We start from the raw sequence: 10,755 nt of genomic DNA on the forward strand, positions 1-10,755 counted from the left end.
ACGTCCCCTCTCCTCAAGATCCACTGCCCCTCCACTTCCTCTTCAGAAAAGCACAGGCCCCCAAGAGACAGTCAAATAGGACAAAACAAGACACAAAAGACAAGGCAAAAGCCCCCATTTGAGGGTGGACAAGGCAACCCAGTAGGAGGAACAGACCCCCAAGAGCAGGCAAGAGTGTCAGAGATTCACCCGCTCACACTGTAGGGGTCCCACAAAAAGATCAGGCTACACCACAACATACATGCTGAGGGCCTGGTGCAGACCACGCTGGTCCTGTGCTTGTGGCTTTATTCTCTGTGAGCCCATGTGAGCCCTGCCTAGTTAATTCAGGGGGCCAGATTACTCTTTATTTTGGAACTGTTGTATTTACTGTGTATGAGGAACAGATATAGTTAGAAATTTTAAGATCACAGCCCAGCTAAATGGCTAGAAGCCAGTCTCGTATAGAAAATAAAATTTTGAAGCACCCAGTTGAGAAATGAGTAATGAGACATTTTTCTATAGTCATAAAAACCAACATATCATTTTCTTTTATAATTTTATTACTTACAAAATAAAAACAAGTTAGGAAAAATATTTTCCTTTGCAAGATATAGAAACTACAATCTTTGGAAAATACATACCCCCCCATAACTGTTACAATACATAACCTTGTATACCACTTGAACATTGTTTAAAAATCATACCCTGTAAAGGTTGGGATAAGAAACATTGTCTCCAATGTCAGTCACACACTGTGACATTCAAGTACTTAAGATACAGTTGAAATAAAGCATGTTTTCAAATGGGTTTATCTTCCACAATCCCAGCGACTCTTTCTTCTACTGTGTAAATTAGTCAATGGCTCCAGGAATGTCTGACCTTCCATACGTGGAACTAAGTGAGAAGAGGAGGCCATGGAAACCCAGCTACCGCAGGTCTCCATCCTGTCATCCTTGTGTACGGAGCACGGCTCCCATGGGATGGTCTCTAAGGTAGCTCTAGCTCTAAAAGGCTGCCGGCTATGATTTCTGAACTGCTGGTATGGCACGGTTGCAAATCTGCGTTCCAAGAGTATGAGTCAGGTCAAGTGTGATTGAGATGACTCAGCTAAATAAATATCATCTAGGATGTCAGATGGAAAGTATCTAAAACCATCAAAGTTAAAGTTCCTCTTTGGAACGACTGGAGAAGATCCTCTTAACAGAATGTAAGTCCCAGGAACTTAGTTCCTGCCTTTGGAAGAGCTGTGGTGAGGAGACTGGCAAAGAACACACAGTCCCTCAGCTCTGCAGCTGGAGAGGATAATAGAGGGTGTCTGGTAGAGCAAGATGTGGCAGCCACGATGGCCTTACCATAACGGCATCCAAAGTGACAAAGATTCGTGGTCATGTACTCCCAACACTCTGACCAATCTCTCAAGCGTTCCTCTTTCACAGGGGAGTACTAATCTGCTAATGCTCCACATTTAGAATCTACTGTCTTGAGTTCACACTAGTATCGTGGTACAGCTTGTCAGTCTAACTACCTGTGATTATTTTTATATATGCAAGAAACTGTAAAAGCCAATCAACTGTGGATTAATAGGTCTTTATCTTTTCTGTTTATCACAAACATTATAAAATAGCATTCCAAAATGGAAGACTATAGAAGTAAGTTTAACAACAGACCTGTACTTTAAAGGGGCTTTTCAGAAGCACCTTCTAGAACTATGGTTTTCATAAATGAAAATGGTACAATCTGGGCAATTTGATACGGCCCAACCCAGTACGATCCTGAGAAAACTGTATTTGGCATCATACTATGAATTCGAAGAGTGCGTGTAGAGAACCACCACACCTCACATGTAAACACCTCAGGATGGGAATGTGCACACTGGTCACACCAAGATTTTGCTCTCATAATTTTAAGAACGGAAATCTTGGAATGTTTTAAAAAATAGTGCAATTTCAATAACACAGGAGACAATAAAAAATTCAAAATGGTAGCCAGAGTTACTAACATACTGAAAGAGAGAACTGCTAACCACATGTGGTGAGCAAAAGGCTCTGTTCAGAGAGTAGATACAAAAATCCTGGCATCAAAACAAAAGGCACAAACAAAAGTTAAAAGTGTTATAATCATTGTAAGGTCCGTAAAAATAAGGCTGGTTCACTTATAATCCTATCAATAAGTAGGCACCTGTACCAAGTTTCAGCTTTGGCATCCTAAAAGGAATTACACTGCAAACAAAGGATTAACACAGAACTAATTATAGCAGCATTGTCAACATTAAGCTTCTTATCTACACTGCGAAAATAGAGTATTTCCCATCCATATCTTCTCTGTGTCAAAAATAAAGTTTTAAAATTGTATTCATAAAAATTTCTAAAATTCCTCAATAAGCTATCTTCTCAATGATACCCCAACCCCAAGAAACCGAAGTAAAAATAAAAGCTATCCAAAAATTGCTAGGCTAGACTAGCTACTCTTAATTTAAAAGATACCTATTTTAAAAAATGGTACTTTATTTATGAAATTTGTTAAATATAAACAATGAATAATGCAGATTTTTTAGGTATGGAAGATGTCTGACCTGGGTGATGGCATATTTAAAAAAAATATAGATTTCAACAGTGACATTTCATTTGGAATTTTGGATCCATCTACGAATGGTTGATCCGGTAGTACTGGCTACTACACAGAGAGCCCCACCCACTGTCCACCAGGTTGGCATATTATTAAAGAAAGCAATCTGAAAGATAAAAGCAAAGACTACATCCATTGTCTTCATTATTGCTACGGGCCCTGCTTTTTCTACTTGCACTGCTTTAGTGATAAATATCTGACCCCCCAAGCCCAGGAGTCCAATGAGTATGAGAAACAGCCTGTCCAGCCCACAGTAAGGGAGACTCCATTCTCCTATGGCAAAGAGAATGATGACGCATTCAAGAAGGCCAAGTATGACATAATACCAAATGCTCAGGAAGTAGTCCACGGATTTTCCCATTTTTCTTAAGATAACCAGAGTCATTGCAGATAGCACAGCATGTCCAATTGCGGCAAATGTTCCCTTAATGTGATCTGAATAGTTTTTGCCCATCCCTGAAGTGTCGGAGCCAAATAAAAATGGCGGTCTGACGATAAGGATCACTCCGACGAATGCGAACAACGTGAAGAAAGCATCCCAAAGGCTATACTTTTCCTTGAGAAATATCCAAGCAAATATTGACGTAAACACTGGACAACTAAACGCAATAACTGTGGCGTCTGCGAGGGACGTCGTCTGGAAAGCATAGTACATAAGGATCATGGCACTGGAACCAAAGACCCCTCTGAGAAGAAGGAAAAGCCGCTGACCTTTGGGTCCTATGAACCCAGTTCTGCAAATTTAAATGAAAAAAAATGCATTTTAAATGAACTTGGCATTGTTTTTAGATCAAAATGTTTAATCAGACATTATTGTAAAAGTACATTTTACTAAAAATAAGGGAGTAATAGTAAATTCTACCTAGTATTGAATAGTAAGAATCCTTTAAAATATTTTTCTAGTTATAGAAATGATGGCTCAAAATGTTCATAGGAGGAGCAAAAAGTGAACACAGAACCTCATAAACAGCATGATAAAAGTCAGCAAATATAGATAATTGTTTTCTCATGAATATTCTAGCAAAAAAAAAAGATTAAAAGGGCAAGATGTTAAGAGACACTATCCCTTAGTAGTAGAATCACATAATATAATCCAAATTTTCTATAATCATTTTATATTAAACATAATTTCAAGATTTTGTAGTACTACATGAGGAAGCTTAATCCTGGCTTATGCACACTCAGCTTCATCAATTCTTCTATAAAAGCTGAGCAAGGCTAGAATGTAGTCACTGAATATGAGGCAACTTCTCGCTGTCCTTATGAGTTAAAATACACTGAAAAGAACAAAAGCCATGGTTTGATCCATAAAATGAGTGCTATATTGTCTCCAATTAAACACTCAGAATCTACTCTGATAGTTCCTAGCTAGATACAACTCCCTGACTCATGCTAGAGCAGGCTTCATCCAGGTAAACATGAACATCTATGTATCTAGAGTCAGGACAAATCTGGGGCCCATAGTAGAAAAGCTATGAATGTTCCCTGATCATGAACACAAAATTAAAACAGATTAGGACCAAAGATTTTTAAAACACTTTCTAGCTCTGAGTACTTTTATCGAAAAGTGGAGAATATGGTTGCTGACCTCAGTGTTGTGACCTCCTTTGAAAGCGGCCCCAGCGCACCGTTATTTCTGGAAGCACTCTGGCTTATACATTCGCAGAATTTCACTTTCTAACCAGTTTCTCAGGATACAGAATGGCACTATTCTAAATGAATCTGTATCATGGCATCGATGCAAGGAGGCACTGGAGGCAGGCAATGGAAACTTGACTTGAGGTTTAAGCATCTTCAGCTTCCAAACAAAGCCAGGTAGCCACTCAGGGCCCAATTAGTCTCCTCCCAGGGTCCAAAGAACATAAAGGTATGTGTAAGTTACAAGGGGGGAGGCACACATAATTTCAGCCCTACTGAGACGGACAGAGTCAACACAGAAGAAAAGGGATCAAGTAAGGAGGGAGAGCAGAGAGGGGACAGTAAATAGTACCTATCTGTTGAAGTCTCTAGAAAGTACTCTAACCAAGAATAACTCTTATCTGACCCTTGCAACCCGCTCTGAGCACAGCCCCAAGAGCATCACTCCCTCCAGTTTGTAGGGAAAGAAACTGAATACCAAAGTAGTCAAAGATCTAGCTCAAGGCCTTACCTGCCACCCCCTTTAAGGCTGCCATCTTACTGGCACGATCTGGCAGGGCAGTCTGTCCCACTGAGAGAACCCTGATGCTATATAACTCCTAGCATTTACTTTTTAATCTTCAAAATACCAGTTATGCCAAAGTAAAGGAAGGAGGGTGGTACACCCAGAATTTTGGTTTCAAATGGAGAGGGTGAACAAGTACAAGTCACCCTTCTCCTTTGATGGGTCCGTGGTATGTGCGAATGGTAGAATCGTCTGTGAGTAGATGTCATTAATCAGGGTGAAGGGGAACACACTGGTCAATCCATGATTAACCAGTTACTACAGAAAAAAATACTAAGGCAGTTCAAAAGATTTACACAGTTATTAACACCCTCTACTTCACTCTAAAAATACTTACTTTCTGTATATTAAGCAAGGAATAATAACTAGCAATTGGAACACACATCGGAAGGCACTGATCTCTACGGCATGGACGTCTTGCACTTTTTTAACAAATATAGAGGCCACTGAGAAAAGGAAGGCGGACAACACTGTGTAAAACAAGCCAAGTCCAGGGCAGGGTGCTTTCTTCTTGCCTTCTGAAAAAGATTAAATTCTGGTTAGTCCTTGCTCCCAAGCACGTTTCCTCACATTCACTTAGACAAACCGAGGACAAGGCACTGTGTCAACCAACGGCTACGCTACGGGAAGACCTTAGCATCCCTGCTCTGGTATCACCTTCTCTACCCATTATGAAGAATCCATAGGTGTGGGTAACAAATTAAAACTACATTGTTTTTTTTTAAAAAAAAAAGTCATTTCTCCCAACAAAAGATGGATTCCTTTCAGTTCGCTAAGAATCACCCCTCACTTTACAAGACAAGGAAATCTTGCTAAGGCAGTGAGAGGGATCTTTAAGGAACACTTGTCAAACGGAAGTGAAAGGTCCTGCTCAGAGACAGGCCTTCCATCCTCTCCCCGGTGAGCTTCCAGGAGAAAGTTTCTTTGCTGGAATCCAGTTTACAACTGCTTATCTCGCCACGTGTTGATAATCTGACGTCTAGAAGCCGATGAGCTTTTCCAGGGCTGGGACCTCTGCTCTCTTGTCTGTGCCTGGAGCACACTAAACCTGAGTAAGTTATGTGGTGAAGGAAAACATACAAGAACACCACAGAAAGACACAGAGTCTAACATTACTGGCAAGAAGATTAAACTAGAAGATTAAACAGGCTCGGCTGTGGTGTAACCGTGAGCTGCTAATTTTGCCCCGTCTTAACTTGTTCCTGCCTTAATCTGAACCAAGAAATCTGTACTTTCTGCAGGTCTTCAAATGTTTAATTTATTACTGACATCTTGTGTAGCACTAAAGACAAGACACACACTCAGTGTACAGACACACACCATGCTCCCCTCATGAACACTAAAAAGTGGGAGTAATAAGGAAAACAACTGATTCTTGTCAATTAAGTGTCTACCGGAGACACAAAACCTGTGGACGCTGCAATTTACTTTGAACTTGGTCACCCACTCCACTCTAAGAATGTACAAAGTGTTACTCAGCTATGGAACATTATTGCAAAATTATGTGCTCTTTTTTTAAATGCCCTTCCCTGATAAATGATACACGGGGCAATATATTTCAACATCCTCACATCAGACACCTTTGTCCACACAGGACTGCAAATCGTGACCAAGGTATGATGACAGCTTTTCTAACGACACTGTACCTTTGCATCAGTGATACCACTGTCGGAAATTTCCCTAGTTTAGGCTCACAGCTGGAGAGACTGCTTTGGAACCACTCTGGTATAGATGCTGGGACCCCTCCCCCATGCCACCTTTACCCCTGTGCTCCAACACTGTGGGAATGAACTACAAAGAGTCACTCAGGCCTCAAGAAGGAAACTTCAGAAGACTTCCAGGCAGAAGCACCACAAAATACATGCCTTGGCTGTGGTCAGCCTGAGAGCTGGGCTTCTGAAATTACAAAATTCAGATCCAAATAAAACAAGTTTTCTCAAACGAAACCTCCACCCTTAGACAGAACAGAATGAGAAGTCCCAGGACAGAAAACATCCCCTAGCTTATTCATCAAAGGACCCTCTCCAACCCAAACTCAGTGGCTTTCTCTCAAAGAAGCATACGAGTGTAATTTAGCTTTAAAAATGGATCTATTCCTTTAAAACATTTTTTAAAAAAACAGACTTTTTTGAAGCAGGGTCTCTCTATGTAGCCCTGGCTATCCTGGAATTCACTACGTAATCAGGTTGGCCACTAACTCAGAGATTCGCCCACCACTGCCTCCCAAGGTGTGTGCCACCATGGCCAGCTTAAAAGACCAACAAATATTTAAGGTCCATGTTTTCTGATTAGGGACAGGCAGGTAACAGAAAGGTGAACTGAACTTGACTGCTAATGAAGCAAGGATGTGCTGACCTTAGTTTCTTCCTATATGGTCATTTCAATTATCTCTGACAATGCCATAGGAGTCCACTGAGGAATTTGGTCATGTGATATACTTCCACACTCACATTCATAGAGTGTGTCTAATCTCCCCAAACAAGTCAAGTTGAAGGTTTAACTATTCAAAGTAAGTGGTCACCACAAGAAGAAAGTAAAAACCTGTTTCACCGGCTTCTCCACACTTGGCTTTCAGCCAGTGATTTGGACCTGGCTGGGAATCGCTGGAATAACTTAAAATTTCGATTTCCAGGTCCCACCCCAGAGCTTCTGGAACTTTGTAAAGTCGGGCTCAGAGATCCGGTGATGCACTAGAGTGCTCAGTCCAGCAGGGTGAGGCACAAGGCTAAGATGACATCTCTCCCTTTAGTACAAGATCCGCAGTGTTCTGAGGACAGCAAACAGGTGATCTGCACAGCTGAAAAGTGGCCGCTAAGGTTATCCGGCTCCGACCTAAACTAGAAGGTGAGTTTTGTTAAGAAACCACTTAGATGAGTCTCAAAGCCAGGAGAGGTGCTGAATGCCCTTAATCCCAGCACTCAAGGAGGTGTGAGGTGTAAGCAGGAGGACTGAGTGTGAGCCAACCTGAACTACAGACCCTGTCTTAAAAAAAAAAAAATTAAGAGTCTAAAGTGAGCCGGTCAATAGTCCAATGTCAACAGGATAGTGGTTTCTGACATTATATATATATATATATATATATTCTCAAAAATAACTGTTAGGAACTTGTCTTGAAATTGAAAGACAAGATTCTTGATCATTCACACGGGTTTGACATTTTGCCATCTGCGGCCTCTGCCTGAGTATACAGACCCCCTCATTAATGGGGAACTAACGAGTTTGTGCAAGGTCCAGTTCCACATTAAGCCAAAATGACATTCCGTCATAGGGTGATAAGGTGAGAAGCTGACCTTGTCATGAGCTGCCCATCTGGCCAGCCCAGTCCCGGGTAACCCTGTTCTGGAGCCAAAGCCCATGCAAACATAATCAGAAATCTGATCATTTCTCTTTGGTTTAAGGACAGAAAAGTAGCAACAATCATCTTCCTAGGACTTTCCCCTCTAAACTCAGAAAAGCACGTTGAGAGAAGGCAGGAAAACTGGTGGGTCAAGAGGCATAGAGCCCCAGGACATATTCCCTGTTAGGATGGGGAAAGGTGTTAACTTGGTTCTAAAAGATCTCCGGGTTTCCTTCTAGAAAGCTATGGAAGTGGAAAGAGCCCTAGGTGGAATCTCTGGCAAACGCATGGCTCCACTGCGTGCGGACCTGTCTGGACTGTCTGGACCTGCCCTACCCAGACCTTGGCAGATGGAAGTAGGGGTGAGACCCAACCCAGAAGCCCTCATCTTCCACGACCTCACTTTACCCTTGTTCAGGAGTTTGAACAGAAGTCAAGGGCTCTTCATGGGGCTTCTCACAAGGCGTACCTTGTTTTAAGCCTAGAGTTAAAAATCCTCCTATCCCAACAAGCTTGAGGGCTAGTGGTCCATTCAACTCTGAAGCTGAGACTCCGGGACAAACACTTTAAGAATCCCTGTCCTTCCAACTTGGTTCTGGAAGATCACTTTACCCCTATGATGAGGGTTTTAGGTCGGTTTCCTCCCAGGTCTCTGCCTGTCCCTTTCGGTGACCTTTCACCTCTGACTACCACTGGACCGCGAGGCCCTGCCCTCGTCACCAATTTGGGGTTGTCAACACTTGGAAACTTTCTGGGTCCGCGATCCCGCGGATGCGCGGAGAACCCGGCCCGCCCGGCCCCGCCAGCCCCGCCAGCCCCGCCAGCCCCGCCAGCCCCGCCAGCCCCGCCAGCCCCGCCAGCCCCGCCAGCCCCGCCAGCCCCGCCAGCCCCGCCAGCCCCGCCAGCCCCGCCAGCCCCGCCAGCCTCGCACTCACCCGGCTCCCCGGACGAGCCGCACACCCAGGCTCCGCACGGCCAGCACCTGCCGCGGCCAGGGGCGTCCGCCGCCTCGACGTCCACATGCTCCTCGCCCGGGGACGCGGGGTCCGCGAGTCGCACCTCCGGCTCGCGCAGCTCCACCGCTTCGGCTGCGAGCTCCGCCGCGCTCTCCGGGGGCTCCATTCCGCAGCCCGCGCTCTCCCTGCAGCCGCGCGCCGTCTGGCGCCCGCAGCCGCCGCCGGGCCGCTCGGCTCTTCCGGCCCCCGGCGCGCCGGTGCGTGTGCGCGTGCGCCCGCTCCCGGCTCCGCGCGCCTGTCCTCCGCTGCCCTCCCGCCCCCGGGGAGCCAGCCGCCTGCACTCGGGCACTTGGGCTGCGCTGGCCACAGCTGTCCCGGCGACGGTCCCTCCTGGGCAGTCTGGCGAGACCGCACACTGGTCCTCCTCTGTCTTCCAACGCACAGGGAGGGACGCTGGCTTCTCAGCTCCGGCGCCTCGGGTCCTGGGGCCTTCTGCTGCTTCAGAGAGACTTTGTGTTTGAACTGGGCGTGGTGGCACACGCCCTGAATCTCCCGGCGTTTGGGGGGGGACAGAGGCCTGTGGATATCTGTGGGTTCAAAGCCAGCCAAGGCTACATAGTGAGACGCTGTTTCTAAATAAATGAATAAAATGAAAGTTAAGAAGACTGGATGTCTGTTTATTGGTGTGGAGCATCTTTGTGATACCCCGAGGACTTCAAAATATTATGTCAGTTTTTAAACATACTGCCACCTGAACAAGAAGGGTAGAATTTAAGTAATAATCACAGAGAAACACAAGTTGAAAGGGCAGGCTTTTAAAAATTGCAGGGCAGCAGTGTGTGGTGGCACATGCGTTTAGTCCCAGCTCTTGGGAGACATAGGCAGGAGGATCTGAGTTCGACACCAGTTTGATCTACAGAGTGAGTTCCAGGACAGCCAGGGCTACACAGAGAAGCCCTGTCCCCAAAAACACCAAACCAAACAAACAAAAACTTCAGGGCAACGGGAGCTGTTTCAACAAACTGGCGCAGGTAGCTGCTGCCGTTCTGTTAGAAGTAAAGTTACGGATGGCAAAGAAAGAGACCACGCCAACTGAAGGGTCTGAGCAAGGTAAAGTTTACTTTTGGTTAGAGCAAGGCAAGGTTTACTTTTGATTAAGAGGGTGGTGCACTTGGAAGATGGAACACATACAGACAGGAAGCAGATTTGTTTTTTAATTCCCACTCAGATGGGACTGTGTCTTTCCCCCATTGACTGGGGTTAGAAATCGCTGTCTTATTCAATAGCTGGTCTTTAAAAAAATCAGCACTCAGGAAATGAAGGAAGAATACTAACTGGGACATTGATCCTTGGTCATTCCATTCCTGGGTTACAGCCATGGGCCTTCCTGTAAAGAAAGGTCTTACTGGGTGATAAAAGGGATTAAAACATTTGCATAAAAGTCTTACAAGATGGAGGAGATAATAAGACTTTAATTCATTCTCCTAAACACATTTAATATTTTTTTACAAATTCCCTCCTCTTTAAGTCTGAGTTAGTCCCCCATTTCACGAATTATAACTGGTCTTAATAATCAAAACCCGGAGTCAGATATCAGGTTAAATGCTGAAAGATCAGAGAGACAAAGGAGCAAGCCTCTTACCTTGCTAACT

The 10,755-nt window shown here is 44.5% G+C and overlaps 1 protein-coding gene across 2 annotated transcripts; it reads right to left on the reverse strand.

Annotated features, from left to right (window-relative positions):
- Positions 1–521: 521 nt before the first annotated feature.
- Slc35g1 (solute carrier family 35 member G1) lies at positions 522–9,320 on the reverse strand. 2 transcript variants are annotated; one of them, XM_085693843.2, is made up of 3 exons: positions 9,083–9,320; positions 5,148–5,325; positions 522–3,341 (listed from the first exon to the last, which is right to left on the reverse strand). In XM_085693843.2, the coding sequence occupies exons 1-3, from the start codon at positions 9,267–9,269 to the stop codon at positions 2,603–2,605; spliced, it is 1,104 nt and encodes a 367-aa protein (XP_085549969.1). In that variant the 5' UTR covers positions 9,270–9,320; the 3' UTR covers positions 522–2,602. The 2 variants fall into 2 exon arrangements, with proteins under 2 accessions (XP_085549969.1, XP_085549968.1); XM_085693842.2 differs by having other exon boundaries at positions 5,148–5,328; positions 9,083–9,318.
- Between the last annotated feature and the right edge of the window lie 1,435 nt (positions 9,321–10,755).

Source organism: Myodes glareolus, chromosome 7, assembly GCF_982192425.1.
Source record: "Myodes glareolus chromosome 7, mMyoGla1.1, whole genome shotgun sequence".
Classification (NCBI taxonomy): Eukaryota; Metazoa; Chordata; class Mammalia; order Rodentia; family Cricetidae; genus Myodes; species Myodes glareolus.